The sequence below is a fragment of the Bactrocera latifrons genome, unplaced genomic scaffold, assembly GCF_001853355.1.
Source record: "Bactrocera latifrons isolate USDA-ARS-PBARC rearing strain unplaced genomic scaffold, ASM185335v1 scaffold_8, whole genome shotgun sequence".
Classification (NCBI taxonomy): domain Eukaryota; kingdom Metazoa; phylum Arthropoda; class Insecta; order Diptera; family Tephritidae; genus Bactrocera; species Bactrocera latifrons.
The window spans coordinates 1,856,514-1,874,562 of NW_017537489.1; the positions used below are offsets into that span (position 1 = coordinate 1,856,514).

Consider the following 18,049-nt stretch of genomic DNA (forward strand, 5'->3'; position numbering starts at 1 on the left):
TTAATACAAAATTGCTATATCTTCTATTTTTAGCATTTTATATCACGTCAGTTTTTAGCGAAACTAAATATGTACATTCACAGCTAATTTACAAAATATTTATACTAGCATGTTATATTATTATTATTTTTTTTATAATTTCCTAAGCCAATTTTAGATTCTACTTAATAATTTATTTCATTTTATATTTCCATATTCTTTGCATGATTGCACTTTTGTTATTATTCTCTTTGAACCTCACCCTTATTGTCTCGATGTACATATACATATACACACCAATATACCCTCAAAATCCGTTATCACCTGCTGCACTTGTACCGCATACCTATGTACATACTTATACATGTGAATGCACTGCATTTGGCGGCTCAATTGTAGATGCTGGAGACTCGCCTAGAACAGAGAATGGTTTGAGACAATTAAAATGTAAGTGGCATGCCAAATTTTATGACTTATAACTGTATATATTGCTTATTTTAGTTATTACTATATAATATATTTGTGACTGTATGTATAAGTACCTTAAGTCGGCTTTGCTTAATAGTGATAATTCGAACACTTAATAGAGACTTTTTATCTTAAACAATAACCTAGAATATGAAGCATGAAATTACGATTAAATACCGCGAGGGTATGCGTCAATATTTATACCCTGAACAGGGTATATTAAGTTAGTCGCAAAGCATTTATTCAGAAGAAAACGACGGAGACCCTATAGTAATGAATATCTCAATATTGAGATAACGATTGAAAATGGTGCACACACCTTTTCTCCCCATTTATCGGCATCGCCGTTATCGGACCTCTAATGGTATAGCTGCCATACAAACTGACCGATAAAAGTTATGTCCTTGCATGGGAAACTTTTATTTGCAGACATATCTTCTGGAAATGCGGCTTGAATTATTATCCAAGAAAAGATTATAATAAATTGTGTAGATAGGATCACAATAATATGTGGCTGCCACACAAACTGAAGTTAAAAATTTAGTTCTTGCATGGAATTTTCTTTATTTATGAAGTGTACCGTTGTTTGATCTTAGGCCTATTATGTACTCTCCTAAATCACAAAGACTCACTCACACACATTATAATAAAAAAGTACTATGTTCTGCTGGGTGCTAGCGAAGCGATGTGATCCCTGTTTGACAACATGGAGCCAAGGGTCTTTAACTTGCCTTTGCAGACTGCTGCGCAATCAATTAGCAGAGGTCCTGGTGTTTCAGTCTCCCTTTCGCACAACCGGCAATTAACGCAAGAAGCTAAGCCCCTGTTGTGTAAGTGCTTCTTCAGCTTCTTGCAGTGGCCAGTGAAAAAAGCGACCAGTGGTCTGAGTTTATCCCTAGCGAGGTTGATTGCATATTTAAATATATTGAGGGTAGACCTTCATTAGCAACTTGGCTGGACATGCGGCATGTCATTTAGTTGTTGTCAATGTCTCTCCCTACCCACTGCTTCACCATTGTGGAGCTACCCCCATTGAAGGATTCAAGGTTCATGTTAGTGGATGTTGCGAAGTAGTCGAGCTCATCAGCCAGTTCGTTCTCGGCAATACCTTTGTGACCGGTCACCAAGATGAGGTGCAGCTCATTACATTCCGCTAGGCTATTCAGCCCTTCTCTACCCTGTCACTTCTGCACTGATTCCCTCCGACGTTTTCGAGCCGTCAGTGTAGCACTTGATTGTACTAAACTAAGCAATAGATTCACAGTCGAATCATTCCATTCAGCCTTGCTACCAAGGGTAACCTTGAACTTCTTGGCGAAGTTAACCTTTTTGGTAATGCTGTCCCTTGGGAGGATGGTATTTTACTTGGCACTTAACTCTGTCATTCGCTGCTACACCCTTCTGCTGTGGTGTGAGTTCAAGCATGATTTCAAGTGCTGCCATCGAACATGTGCACATGCGAGTCGTGCAACTTCGAAGTCGGAACCCATATATGATTATCGGTCACACGATCATGGTGCACAACCACCAAACGATACTTGTCCTGCAGCCCCAGTATTTTCTGGTCAGTCGATTGCACACCTTTAGTGCAATAATTAATGCCAATAACATCAGGTTAACATTCTGCTTCCACCGCAGAGTGGAATTCAGCGTGAAACCTGCTTTAGGATACTTTAGATATAAGAGCAATATTTCTCATTTAAAATAAAAATTGTAATCTTAAAATATTAATTAATAAACCATAAGTATTTATGTCAAATGTAATAATTTTACTAATTTTATTTCTAAAATTAGCCTCCAGCACCAGCGATTTATCCTTCATGGCTGGCACACAAGTTAAAGAAGTCTCCGGCTTGCCCGATCCAGTGGATCCAAAGGCACCACAACTCTTGGTGAGTGTAAATATGCGAACGAAAGTCTAAAATATCTAAAAAAAAAAAAAAATATTGCTTAATATTATGATATATAGCGTTAATTTCGACCAAGTATATCTCATCAAACTTTACAATTTTCAGACCAATTCCCTACGCAAGTCTAAGCTGAAGCACAATGATCCCGCTTCGCTATATAAGGGTCCTGGTGGCACCGAATTACCTAAAGAAATATTAATGGAGCTGTCTCAGTTCACACGCAAGCGCAGTCATGCCGTCATCGATGTTTGGTGGCTCTACGACGACGGTGGTCTAACACTACTATTGCCGTATATAATCAGCACACGACGCACATGGCAATCGTGCAAATTGAGGTGTGTAATATAATTATACCTATGATTATTTTTGAATATTTTTGAACTTTATTGACTGACTGTATTTTTCAGAGTATACGCTTTGGCAAATAAAAAGGCAGAATTGGAATTCGAACAACGTTCGATGGCTAGTCTATTGTCGAAATTCCGTATCGATTACTCAGACTTGACGCTGATACCCGACATAACCAAGAAGCCGCAAGAAACAACAACAACTTTCTTTAATGAGCTTATCAAGGACTTTGTTGTGAGTAGTGACAAGGATAATGGGCCTTCCAATGTGGCAGCAGATGATGAATGTGAGTAAGGTTTTAAGTTTGTGTTTCGAATTGTTATTTATGTATGTGTTTAATCTGACAATTCGCTTCGTTAAAAAGTTGATATTTATTATTATTAAGTGGAAGACATTAATTCAGTTTTCTAATAAATATTTTTTTCTATTCACCTTTTACAGCAATTATCACCGAAGATGATTTAATGGCAGTACAAGACAAAACCAATCGTTACCTGCGTCTGCGTGAATATTTACACGAACAATCTATGAAATCCGATCTGGTCGTGATGACGTTACCGATGCCGCGCAAGAATATTGTCTCGGCACCGTTATATATGGCGTGGCTGGAGAGTTTGAGTCGTGACATGCCGCCATTCTTATTCGTGCGCGGCAATCAGACAAGCGTTTTAACCTTTTACTCGTAGAAAATTGCACCTGAACGAAATCATGCGCACATACAGACATACATATGCAAATTGTATGTGTGTGTATTGTTTTTTGTATATACATATAGACAAATGTATAAGTACAATGTCACTTTGTAAGTGCTGTGTGCACAAGCAAAAAAAATCAGCATTCATCAATTGTTTTCACTGTTCTTTTATTTAATATATCTTATTTATTTAATTTTATTTTAATATGACCTTTTTAAGCCATTCGCTAATGTAAAAATGAAATTAATTATATTAATTATTATGTACATCGTCGTAAGAATTGTAAAATTTTTCTGAAAACAGAGTAAAACGATATATTAAAGCACGAAACACACAATTATCTTTATATGTATGTGTATGTGTATTTGAAGAACTTTAGTACCTCCTGGACAACAAAGATTTGTATTTCTCTCCTCAAGCACGTGAATGTGAGGAGAGTATTGTGGTTTTAATAGCCTTAATTTTTTTTTCGAGCTGCGTTTACCGTTTTTCAATGGATTGAAATCCGCATCCGTTATGGTTAAGTAGTGCGGACGTATTTATATTTATAATGAAAGCATTCGTACACCAACTTTTCACCCATAACCGTGAATTCGCAATATTTAAATTGCGTACAGTACGTATGAAAATTTCTAGAACATTTCCGAAGCACCCTGTGTCACTTCTCAAGCTGATAATCAATCCAATCATGAGCAAAACAATGACTCAGCATATACACAAACCATTCCATATGTAATATTGCCACTTCATTCGCGCATACATTCCACTTGAAATAGTCGTCCCACTCGTGGTTCCGTTCATTGCCTATAGAGTCGTCACGCAGCACAGTGTTGTATTACGTGGTTATCGCTTAAATAAATTAATTACTAAAGTTTGAAGAAGTATAATTTTTGAAGTGTGCTAGTAATTTAAAAATCACATGCTCAATTGCTTTATTTAATATTAGTTTTTAATTTGGTTGAACGAACTCAAGGGACATATTATATTAAACAAACAAATGGTAGATCTCTGGTTTATGCAATAGGCAACTCTATTGGGAAAGTGGACCCTGTAGTGTGCAGAATAGTGGCAAAATATTTAATCTGCAAGTTTAGTAATAATAATCCGGTTCATATGTAAACTTCAATTTCTTCTATTGTTGGTTGAATATTGCGCGTATGTTTGCGCTAAAGTATTGATAAAAGTGTTATCTATAAAATCGCACATCTGATTCACAAAAATGACAAATCGCATTCGGCATTAATGAGTTGGAAACGTAGCCAAATCTATGGGGAATATTTAGTATCGCGCCGGTTAAATATCGTTTATGGAGAAAAACAGGGTCGGGCTATCCCCACTCCCGACCCCTTATTGGAAAGAGGAAGGATCGAACTTTTTAATAAACCCTCCCTCAACCCCCTAGATCCCCTATGGACCTGTAGGGAGGCCTTTGAAAATGACCAAAAATCAGTGTTTTTGCTCATTTTTCCATACAAACTGAAACCAATGCAACCCAGCCAACATTTTGGTATGGACAAGAAATCAAAATAAAGAAAGCCAAAATGTTTCAGTGCAATGTATATACGTATATAACTGCATCCATCCTTCGGCCGCGCTTGAAAAAATAACCCTGGTCGATCCAACACCGGGGTGTTCAGGGTTCTTCGCGTAGAACTCCTTTCTGTACTGGCGGCCTTCGGCCGCGCTTTAAAAAAATAACCCTGGCCGATCCAACACCGGCTACGCAATCTACAGTTTTTTAGTATTGAACACCTTTTCGCGTTCACTTCATACATTTATTGCTAAGTGGGTTTAATTTATTCCCTTTTGTTCGTGCTTTCTCGGTAATTTGACAGTTCAAATTAGGCAGTCATTTTGGTTTTCCGCATTATTGAACTCAATGCAGAAAAAGGTGTATTTTATTTAAAGATTTACAAAGAAATTAACAATCAAAAGTAATTAAAGACATTACTAGTGGTTTTTATAATTCATAAGTAATATATGTGCGTGAAAATGTATCCATAATTGGTTTGGTTCCATTCAAAACAGATGAAAATACACTAGCATATATTTAGAATTTTGCAAAAAATAGCATTTTTTAAAGTGAATTTGTGGAAAAATTTGTGAACCGATTTTTATAAAATATTATTTAAAACAAAGTTCGATAATTTAAGCATACATGCGTGTTTAAAATTTTTCATTTGGTTTTCTCATTTAGGTACGGTGAGCCAAAATTAACCGGCGCGATACTAAACCCAACCCAAATCTATAAAAGGAGTGCACGGCGCATCGTGTTCAGAAAAGCGGACGCCAAATCAGATTAGCCTAAAGTAATAAGCACAAAGTGAATACTATGTGTAACAAGTTTTTCTTCCAAGTTTATTTGTCAAGCAGCATTAATTGTTATAAAAACCAAAGGGCAGGTGTTTCTGCGTTTCCACTGTCAAGTATTCGACAAGGATCCTTGTATCTGTAAAAAATCTGAACCAGCTTCGATTTGGGAATAGTTACAATTGATACGTGGTATTACTGACTAGTGATCAAAGGTAATGAATTATTTCTACTCCTTGAAGTGTAATGTAACTTTTGTTAAAAATATAAAGTTAAGTCTAATATATTTCTCTCCTATTAGAGTTACTTTCCACATGGAAATGAAACAATGTGTACCACCATAAATAAAAGCCGGTTTATGGCAATTTCATAATATCAGATTGAAAAAAAGTTTACTTAATCCTAAATTTTCTTTAGATCTCAAGTAAAAGTGGTATTTTATTTGTTGCAAAATTATATTATTCTTATACAACAACAGCAATTAACGATTATATATATCATATACGTGCATATGACATTTTGAACGATTGGTCTCCATACCCTGAACGTAGCGTATTTTTTCCCTTTATAAAATATGCACTTAATAAGATTAAAAAGTAAACAAACTATTTAAATATTTGAATACTGGACCACACGAAAATAACTGATCAAACAATGCATATTTATAGCTTGCCATAATTAAAATATCTATATTAAGAAGTTTGAACGTAGGACAATATTCATCGTTGGCGTTCTATATATTCTTCTAACTGATTCCAATTTTATAAATACAAATATTTCTCATTGCCTCTCATTAACGTTGACAATTTAGCGCAATTTTGTGTTTAATAAAACCATGTGGACATTACAATGTTCATATATGTATGTATATATATGTACTATTTTTAAAGATTGATTTGGCCGACATCCGGGGAGTGCGGGCAAACGTGCCAGTGGCGATTGCATGTTGTCGAAAATGTTTCATAAAACTATAAATAAGTCTCGGCAAAGTTTGGAGGACGGATGTTACGTATGCAACAGGAATACATACCTACAAATTGTAAAATCATAAATGCTCATAGCCACATGTATAAAAAACTAATATGTTGCTTGGCACATATGTATCAAGTAAATTGTTGCCTAATTAATTCAAGAATGCGGTGATAAGAAACGTTTGGCCGTCTGAATTTTAGCCTAATAAGCTAATATTATCGGTAGTAGGTGATAAAGAATACGTGGATTAATGCACTTAAATATGATTTACATTTAGCAAACACCTACAGATAATGAGGTATACGTATGCACATATTTACGTACTTATATCAAACGTATTTTGATTGAAGGCAAAATCAGCAATATAAATATTAGGTGTGACCTACAAATTAATGAAATTTTTTTTACTTGTTTGTTGAAATGGAAAATGTAAATTTATATAAATATATGTATATATGTACCTGAGAAGTCATATTAAATTTAATTTTCAAATAATTAAGTTTATTTGCGGGTCCAGTTATTACGTCCCTACTTAATTAATAAAGTAGCAGTAAATTTATTCATGTACGTGTGTTCAAAATAATAATTTCCAAATAAAATTTTCCTTTACCTACTAAATATTTTAAATCGAAAAAAACGTCTATTTACTGTGCTTACTGTTTCGTTATTAATCAATTAAATGGAAATGTGTGCTCTTTTTAATTTTCAGTATTACTATTTTCAACACAACTGTATATTCCAACGTTTTACATTTTTCATCATGTGATTTGACTAGACAACAGATTTGTAAATAGCCACGTGTCTATGACACAGCTTATAACTTGCAAAGTTATCAACCTGAAAATGTGTGCTATCTTGTAGTAAAAAGCTTACTTTGTGCATATAATGAATGTGATGCAATACATACATATGTAGTTCACGGGTATCGAGTTATCAGCCTTTGTTTGCTGAATTTTGTTTCAATGTAGCATTTCAGATAAAAACCTGAAAATGTACTCATAACTCATAAATTAGAATTTTTACCGGCAAATTCATACATAAGCATATAATTAGGTATTAAAAAATAAATTTTTTTTTTTTTATAATTTTTATCTTTATTGTTATTACTTTTTTGTCAAATAAATTTAACAAATAGATAATGTAGAGGTTGTCTTCGTTTGCATATAACTAAATATTAGTAGTCATGCTTAGAAAGCACCAAACAAACTGGTAGAGTTTTATCGTAACATCTCCATGTGGGAAATACCGACAAGAGCTTAGAGTTTAGATTATCAGGTGGTTTTGGCTGTCAGTATTTTACCAAAATGTTTGAGATTTTTCTAGTCCTTATTTCAACAATGAGAGTCACGCGCACAATTCGACAATTACGTTCGCTATTTACGAATAAAATTACATATTAATGACATTCGAGTTCAAATTAGCGGAACGGTTCGGATATACAATTAACGCTAAAAGCTAAATAATAAAAGTGGAATGAACAGAATTTTGCAGCTTTTTGTTTCCAAAAACCTTAAAAATTAAAAAATAATTCTATACAGTTTTATAACCGAAAAGCGCTGTTTTTAGCTTGTAATATCTGGCTCATTGGGAAAAATATACATATGTATATCTTTTTTTTTCGGAAAAAGTTGTTTGCAGTTAGTGAGAGTGATTATACCATGTGAAAATGATTTGCGTTGTTAAAACAATTTAATGTGAATATAAATTTTCGCTTTTAATATTGATGACCAACACAAAAATCGGCGGCTCTCCACGAAATGTGAAACGCGATGAAAGGTTTTTTGTTTTTGTTTAAGTTAAATTCCGCTCACTAAAATTATAAAAATGTAATTTATCACAAGGTTCAAATTGCGCGTGTAATCACACACTGTACAAAATAACAAACCACAATACAAACATTGAGACGCAAACTGAGCATTAAATGCCAATACCGGCTCAGATTTCGACGAAAATTTTGAGCCCTGCAAAAAGTTTTAGTATACATAAACATATATGTATATACATACATATGCGTATGTATGCTTTTATATTTGTTAGTTTCTGTATTGTATTTGCTGACGCTAGCATATGCATATCTACAGTTGTGTACGAAAAATTACCAGTTGAATCACAACACTGTTATCGGTGTGAAATTCTTGTTTCTGCCAAATTTTCATAATTTTAATTGATAAGCTTATCAAGGCTATTTCCGAGAAATATTTATTGTTACTTTATGTTTTTTACGTTAATGTTACGTCAATATTGATCATATTTCGAGACAATTTCGGTTTGTGTGGGGGGTTTAGAGGTTATAACCATCTGCAAGGCAAATACATGGAGTTTTTCATAGATTTTTTTTTTAAATAACATTTTAAAAATATTTGAATTTGGCTGGTTGATGGTAAGGAACTGACCTGAATTACTCGGCAGGACTGTCACCTCGGCAGCATTCTCCAACACTATTTGCCTAGTAAAATCTCAAAACTTTCTTTGTTCTATTATATTGTTGGAGTAGTAGTTTTTGACCGGCTAAATCTACATAATCCTTCTTTTCTGAGCGTAGAACCGATATCTTTAGTCAAGTCCCGTAAAAATGTTCAGGGATTTCTTCAAAACTTTTCAGTAGCTTCAAATTCTTATTTTTGAGAACGAAACTGTACTTGTAAAACAATATGCTAAAGTTTGGGTCAATAGCATTCTGCATTTTTAAGCGTTTTTGATTAAAAATAAGGAAAAAATAAACTTGTTAAGAGGTAGATTAAAATGATATGAAAGCGGCTTTCTTTAATTACAGAATTCGGAGTATTACATAAACACACATGTTTGTGTATGAAAGTAAGATTGTATATATGCAAATAAGCTTCAACATGCCGAGGTTTGTTCAAATGCACGTTCAATTTGTGTGAAATATGGTTTATTGCACTTGAAGACAGCTGACGACTGATGTTCAGCTTTCAATGATATATGAAGCTTAAATACATTGTGCGGAAATTGTAAAGAAAACGTGAAATATATAATTATTCACCAATATTTATTTTGTCACCTTCAGATGGGATATACTTATGTCAACGATTTTTCCAGTTCTCGCCACATTTTTCATGAGCACTTTTTGGGATGGACTTCAGCCCCTTCAACGAATTTTGTTTTATTTTTTCGATCGACTGAAAAAAAAGTTCTACGGAGCGGCAATTTCAGTTTTGGAGAACAAAAAAAATCACACAGCTAAATGGATCGATGGTATTTATTGCGATTTCGGTTTAAATTCGGTCACAATCGTGGCTCGATGCGATGGTGTGTTATCATCGTGTAAAATTCATAAAATGTTCTTCCACAATTCCGGCCGTTTTCGACGGATATTCTCACGCAAACGCCTCAATACCGAATACAACTTCTTATTTACCGTCTGTTCCTCCAGAACAAATTCATGGTACACGAATATCGATAAAAACTAATCTTTGTTACTCATAAAACCATGTGTCATCGGCTCTCCATGTTTGTGGGATCGCAATTCGTACGATCAAGCATGTCCAAGCCTGTTTACGGTTCTCTTTTGAAAAAAAAATCAGCTTTATCGGGACGAGTCCGGAAAGAATGCGATTTATACCCAAAATGTCTAACAATCTCTACCAAATATCATTTTTCGTGAGTTTGAACTGTCAGTTTGCATAGCAGCTATATGCCAAAGAGGCAGCAAGAGAGAAAAAAGTGCTCATTTCAGTTCGATATCTCTAAAACTGAGGCACTAATTCGGATGTATACAGACAAACGGAACCATATACATACATATGTACTTCTGAAATAAATATATGCCTACATAGATGTGCGTATGATTAATATGTTTTTACAGTATACATACATATGCATGTACGTATGTATGTAATTAGTATGCTGTTTGCATTTAAATGTGCTCGTTAGTGTATTGCTGTTATATTTTAATTTTGATTTCATTCAATCGTTTGTATAGAATTTTAAATGAATTTGATTACATCAAAAGGGGACAGTCAATTGCACTTGACCAACTAAGCAATCAACTCGAATGAGGAATTCGATCGTATTGACTTACTGATTGATAACTTACTTGCTGTTTCAATGTAATTTTTATAGTGTACATACTATATATTATTAATACAGTTAAGAGCAAAATATTAGCACCATGATAGCTGTATAATTGACTTAGATGGCAAAAAGCTGAAAGACCAAGAAAAAAACTTAACTTTAATCGATAATCCCGATTGAGGCGATTCCGTAACTCTTCGAGGAAAAAGGATTTTGGTAAAATTTCGGATCGATATCTCAAAAACTCATGCTCATTTACTTATTCACTTTAACGAGTATCTGACGTGTCTTTCTGACTGTTCAGGGTATAAATATATAATTTAATTTGTTCCAACAATACAAAGGATTGACTGGAACCATAAATAGGACGAACACTGTATTTAACTTCCTATTTGATCATGGTTAACAGATATATATAGCTTATTTTACTGCTGCATTATGTTGTGGCAATGACAACCATATCTATATTTCAATCATACACAATTTGTTTTTTAATTTTGAGATTAGACAACTCATCTCGTCAGCCTACTACCTCAAGTTTTATATTTGTGATAACTGTTAAGGTCAGTTTACACACAGCAGTCGGTGTCAATCAAACAGTATCGATCAGTAAGGCTCTTCCTCACATTAAAGTATTGTCGCTTCATGACTGAAATGTAAAAATATTATGTCGGCAACTTTAAAAATAACTGTGACATTTCATGGGTGTCAAAAAACGTCACTGCGCACAATAGTTTTGACATTTGCATTCTCGCAGTTACTGAATCATCTATTAGTGAAACGTCACCGCACTATCGTTTAATTAAGCTATATAAATTAAGCTTTCCTGTTATTTTGGATTAGAGCTTTGCCCGATATCAATATGTTTGTGCGTCGACAAATCACTTCCGCAAAATTATTACTAATAATTAGTACTTGTAGAAAAGCTCTAGTTCGTTGGTGAACCACATAAAGGCATTTTGCCGACATGTTTAAAACTTGTGACGCTGCAGTTGAGGCTGTAACAAATTTATATTTACATATGGTATACTGATACTGAACTACCTTGACAGTGATGCTGATCTGTTGCTGAACCGTTATTGATATTTGTTAGTAAAATACGTAATTTTACAGACGAGTTGACATTCCTTCTTCTTCTTCTTTATTGACGTAGACACCGCTTACGCGGTTATAGCCGAGTTTATAAGAGCGCGCCAGTCGTTTTTCCTTTTTTCCGTTTGGCGTCAATTCACTACCATTCCCATTTGCTGCGCTTCCTCGCTTGTTGAGGCCAATGATATCAATATCATCGGCGTACGCCAGCAGCTGTACAATCTTATAGAATATGTCACCTTCTCTATTTAGGTACTTTAGGTACGTGCGAAAGAGAGTCGCCTTGTCTGAAACCGCGTTTGGTATCGAACGGCTCGGAGTTTACACAACATTATTAGTTTTGTGGAGATACCAAGCTCAGACATCGCGGCCGTCGAAGGCGGATTTGAAATCGACGAAGAGGTGGTGTGTATCGATCCTCTTTTCACGGGTATTTTCCAAAGTTTAGCGTGCATGGTGAATATCTGGTCAGTTGTTGTTTTTCCAGGCCTAATGCCATACTGATAAGGTCCAATCAGTTTGTTGACGGTGGGCTTTCTGAATCCGAGTTGATATTCCCTAATTGGACAAAAATTCGGGTCTACTTCGGTTACGATTTTTATGCTAGAACCGTCTTTCGTGAAAACGATTCAACCCTACCTCGAAGAAAAATTCTGTATGAAATAATGACAAGTTTTGGGTGTGACACATCTGTAGCAATTACTTTTTTCGAACTGATATTGATGGATCTACATATAGCAGTATATTTCGAGGTCTGCAAGTTGCTCCTAACCGAAATTTTTTGGCATTCTTTACCAATATAATGTGATGATTTGAGGTTATAGATACATAGCTCAAGTAGGAGTGAGATAAATTTGACCCAAGGCCCTTCTTTAGAAAAATCTTTTTTTTGATTTTGATCGTTCAGTTGTTATTTGTTTAGTTAAAATTTCTTTAGAGATAGTATGAGAAATCTTATAAATATGTTATGTGCTATAATTTTGCTCGCTACTGTATATGTACATACCATGCTTTGGTCATGTAGGCAACAATTTCCAGCCAGTGTCAATAAACCAGTACCAAATTGTCACATAAACTCAATGAAATACCGCCTTAGCTACAGACATATGTATGTATGTAAACATATGCATATGTATGTATGTATGTTTATATGTATGATATGCTTTAATAAATTCATTTTAATTGTTGCCACAGACAGTTATTCGATTTTCATTTCCGTTCGCCAAAAAATAATTATTGGTCATCAAGTGAACCTTATTTGGGCGCTTTTCGGTAGTCAATATTTTGGTGCTAAGAAAACTTTGGAAACTTTGTTTCGATGACTTTTCGACCGAGGGATTTCTCTTTAAGCCTTGACCTTGCCTCACAAAAGCCAGCATGTATGTATGTGTGTGTTTGCGGGTGGATAAAACGACCTTGCACAAATTAGAAGTTCGTGTAAATACTAGTTAGACACCAGCTAATGTCTTCGGCAAGGAACCGTTAGGTATGAATTGCTTTTACTTTTTCGTACAAATAACCGTTCTTTGCATAACATTCGTAGTATATGTTTGTATTTGTTGTTTTTGTATATTAAACTGTCTATTAATTGCCACCTTACACAAGCGACCGCTTGGTACGACGCGCCCGTTCTTGGTTATTATGTCGATAATTTCTAACGAAGTTTTGCCGGCTTCGTTCATGAAAATGCTGCAACACATTCATAGTCGTGGTTTTGTTGTTCTTGTTTTTGTTGGTTTGTAAATATTTAAGCATTGTTTATGAAAGTTTTGTGTTGGCGGTTGACTTTGGCGGGCATCCTTGAGTTCGTGCGCCTTATGGTATGCTTCGGTATATGCATATGTATATATAGATATACATACATATGTATGTATATATGATTTAACCGTAATCACGCATTTCTATACGCACGCCCACGCCGACACCGACACCGAGGAATTGCGAATTTCAGCAAGTGTTTTGCAAGTTTTATCAATAGATTTTCTGCTTATATAGTTACATAGGGCTATGTACATATGTGTATATACACCGTTATACATGCAAATGCATTAGTCAGTAAACTGGAAATCTAACTAAAAATAAATTCGTCTGTGTGTTTGCTTGTAAATACCACCGCGTTCAACCAAAAAGGTGGTTATACTAAACTGACTGTTGCGGTAAATACAAATCTACCTGCATACATACATACAYACATACTTCATACGAATGCAGCTGGTTTTTGGCCGCAACGCAAGTTTTATTTCCTAAACACTTTTGGATGTATTTTATTAACTTTTTATGTCTCTGATTTTTTTCTTTTTTTATACCCTGAACAGGGTATAGTAAGTGTGAAAGTTTGTGGAAGTTTGTAACACCCAGAAGGCAATTTTGCATTTTTTTTGTCATTTTCTCTTCAAGAAGCTGCTCATTTGTCGGAACTGATGATATCGGACTACTATATCATGTAGCTGTCATACAAACTGAACGATCGGAATCAAGTTCTTGTATGGAAAACTTTCACATTTGACAAGATATATGCACGAAATTTGGNATGGAAAACTTTCACATTTGACAAGATATATGCACGAAATTTGGTTTAGATTATTTTCTAAGGCAACAATGTAATCTCCGAAGAAATTATTCTGAAACTACATATATCATATAGCTTCCATACAAACTGAACACATAGTTACTAACAGAAATGCACATGTGAAGGGTATTTAGCTTCGGCGCAATATACGTTAATGTTTTTTCTTGTTTTTATTTATTTGTTTTGTTTTTTTTTTGGGTTCGTCGCATTTTGGCTTGGACTCTACTCTCCAGTTGTGCTGTGTTCGGTGTCGCGCAAATAAGCGCACGCATGTTTCGTTTCTTGTCGGTGTCTGTCTGCACTCACTTTGTTTTGATTCTTTTCCCTGCGTTTTTCGTGCGTTTCGCGTCGCAATTTGGTATTTGCATTTGCAAAAGGTGTGTCGCAAAAAAATAACAAAATATTGTGTGAAATATTTTCCCGTCTTGTGATGCAGCATTAAAATACTTGCCCGACACCGGCTACCACGTCAGACGTTGATTTATTTGATACACATTTTTATTGTTTCTTTTAACTTACTATTCGTTAACAGAAATATGAATTTAACTAAAACTTAAAAAAAAAAGAAAACTATTTCATATTTAAATAATAATAGTAAACAAGAAAAACTTTTATTTAACTTATTGCATAATAGCGTATAAAAAGATCTCTATCTTGTATTTGACCGGTCATTTTGTATGACAGCTATATGCTATAGTCGGCCGATCTGAGCAATTTGTGTAGAGTTTGTAACGATTTCTTGGAAAATGATCTATACTAAATTTAGGGAGGATGTCTGATGAAAAAGTTTTCCATACAAGACTTTGATCGGTCAGTTCGTATGGCTATACAGTAGGGGAATATGATAGGGTAATATAACGCCTTAATGAGACTTACATGAGTTAATTTATTATTTAGTTCTCTATCTCGTTGACTATTTCCAATTTCCGGGCCTAATAGTAAGTCCTTTGGAAGATTCGCGTCTTTTATGACGACAATTTAACCTTAAATTTCGTTGCCACTGACGTTTGAGGCACAAGTAAAACCAGAAAAAGCTAAAATATAATTTTTCTCTTCAGTCGAATGCTATCGATCGTCTTCTGTGCGGATTTCCAAGACCAAAAATATCGTATCTCCAAAATTTTAAGTATTTAAAAGCCTAGGGATTTGAATTTCAGCAGTTTTTGACGAACAAAAATAATCGTTACAACAGTAAACCCAAAATATATCTATAGTTGAAATTTTTATTATTTCATTTAAAATTTTTTTAATTTCGAGAGTAGAATATCCATAACTTAACTGTCAATTGGCTGCTAACCAGACATTGAAGAAACGGCGCTAAATGTTGTTAATTTGTTTATTTTAATTTTAGTAATGGTGCTTGTAATTCGTATTATACCGTTACTTTGATAATATATTAGCTATTACTTTACCATATTTGTTTGTTGTTGTTTTTATTTTTATTTTTTATCGACACAAATACTAAGTGAATGAAGCGCTGAAGCACATGTGATTATAATCATTTGTTTGAGTGCCTCAATTAATCCAATCATCATTTGAATTGTGAAAATTACCTGACGTCAACAAAATCAACTCTGCTATTGAATTGATAGACGGCAGTTGGCTTATTTTTCGTAACAAAAGTGGATTGTCAATAGAAGATCACTTCCGCACATCAATTTGTATTACTTTGATTCGTAACGGCTTATAATTGTTACATTGCATAAACTGTGTACAGTATGTGGGCTTATTAATAAGGACGTTTATCCAGGTCGTATACGTTTAGAGCATGAAAAACACATTTCTTTTTAAACATTTGATTTTCTTATTACGATGATTCCTAATATTTTATTTTTTGACAACAAGAATAAATCGAAACTTCAAATGAATGAATTGAGTCAGCCCAAGGACGCGATTCGATTTTGCTTTGAGTTAATGAATGAAACAATGCAAAGTCATGCATTATGGGTTTGACTCTGTTTTCAGTTGAAACGATTCATTATCGCGTCTAAAGCCAATGAATCTGATAATATTTTAATTACGTAGTTATACCGTTACCCATACTAATTTTAGCAGCTAATGACGTTCTGTTGTCGTTTGACTGACGTAGACGATAGATAGATATATCGCTGACTGGAAAAGTTTAGAGAGAATGTGGAAGAATGTTTTACTTTTAGGTTTTTTCTCTGGAAGAGTTCTGTCGTTTGGTCTGTTCTTAACTCCGGCAAACGTTTGATGGAACTTATGCATGATGCACTAAACCACGAAAATCGAAAAAACAATTAGCAGCACATTGATTTTTTTAGCAAAAACTGTTAAAATTTTTGCTTGTTTTAATATTCCCAAATAATTAATTTACGCTTTTCTGTTCGTAAGAGGTTACTAGTTTACAGACCTATTGAAAGTTTGAGTACCTAACGCGCCTAGTTAGTCTTACATATAAAAAACGAAATTCTTTTTCGTTGCGTACCTGTTGTATAATTTTTAGGTTTTTTGATACCGTTACATTTTTACATTGAAGGGAAAAGAGTAGAGAGTGAATTTGTATTACAATTTTGTTATTTTGCGTTTGAGTGACACCTTGTCCTTCTCTCATTAAATTGGTTTTACCATTAAAATAGGAGTAAGTAATATTTGTTATTAGTATTTTTTATATCAATTTAAGTATTGGAGAATTTGTGATTGTATAGTCCTTTGAAAAACCGGAACTGAGAAGAAAGGACTTTGTAAATCATGCTCTAAAGCAAAAAAAAAAAAACCCTGGCCTGGAAAGAAAGGACACCTTCGTGACCTTACGACAAAATTTCAGCAGGATTTTAGACTGTGATTCAATTACAACTCTTTGAATTTGAGACTTAAAGTTAGAGACAGTTTTTGCGACTTGAGACGATTTTTCAATTCAGAACGTGACAGTCTCAATAATCTCACCATTGAAAAGGAACAGATCTAATCAGCTGTTACAATGCGTTATTTATACATGTATATAAACAATAATGATAATAAATAAATAATAATAATGATAATAAATAAATTTTCAATAACGCAATCAAAAAGTATAATTTCCATCTTCTATTTTGGATAAGGAACACAAAGTCCGCTTTTGTGGTCAGAGATATTTTGCAAAACGTCATGCTGAAGCAAACATCCCACTGAGAAGATGTTATTTGAAATATAACGACCCGCAACATATGTACATCGAGGTTGATATCTGAGTTGTGCAGGGCTGCAAATGTGCCTTTATGCAATGGCAGAGTCAATCGAGTGATTGAGAAATTGCGAAGTGACCTTAAGAATAGATTGGCAACCTTTTCATTTCAAAATAATTAGCGTTTGTGGCGGAAAGCAAACCATTTTGGGATTTAATTGGAAACCTGCCAAAAATTTATTCAATCCATGCCGAATAGAATTTGAAAACTTATGAAAAACCGCCGAGGATATACTGGTTATTAAAAACCCATGAACCGAATAGAGAATAACTTGATGCTCTTGTTTTTATTTAGAAATTTATCCAACTATTGTTTTGAGCAATGATATTTCTTGTTTTGGAGAAAAAAATCGGAAGGAAAGATTTTTGAAATTTTAGTTATGTATGTTGCAAATACAAAATGTATACGAGGTGTGTTCAAAAGGTATCGCGAATTTTGTGTTTTTTAAAAAATTATTTATTTATTCATGAATATCTATTTTGTCCC

General features: G+C 34.2%; 2 protein-coding genes across 5 annotated transcripts in view; both read left to right on the forward strand.

Moving 5' to 3' along the window:
• LOC108976800 (bumetanide-sensitive sodium-(potassium)-chloride cotransporter) overlaps positions 1 to 3,725 on the forward strand; it is a gene marked incomplete in the record, with an annotated part of 32,130 nt that extends 28,405 nt beyond the window's left edge. The window contains 5 exon segments of the mRNA XM_018946151.1: positions 379 to 426; positions 2,242 to 2,339; positions 2,463 to 2,692; positions 2,765 to 2,991; positions 3,147 to 3,725. Of these exon segments, the coding sequence (XP_018801696.1) occupies positions 379 to 426; positions 2,242 to 2,339; positions 2,463 to 2,692; positions 2,765 to 2,991; positions 3,147 to 3,391 (848 nt within the window).
• A 654-nt stretch (positions 3,726 to 4,379) lies between these two features.
• LOC108976803 (zinc transporter foi) overlaps positions 4,380 to 18,049 on the forward strand; it is a 20,969-nt gene continuing 7,299 nt past the window's right edge. Inside the window, exons 1-2 of one of the 4 annotated variants that reach the window (XM_018946155.1) lie at positions 4,380 to 4,555; positions 5,598 to 5,925. The gene's annotated coding sequence lies outside the window, so the exon portion shown is untranslated. Of the gene's footprint in view, positions 4,556 to 5,273; positions 5,292 to 5,314; positions 5,335 to 5,597; positions 5,926 to 14,735; positions 14,756 to 18,049 lie in introns of those variants that run through there. The other 3 variants (XM_018946157.1, XM_018946156.1, XM_018946158.1) reach the window with 3 other exon arrangements.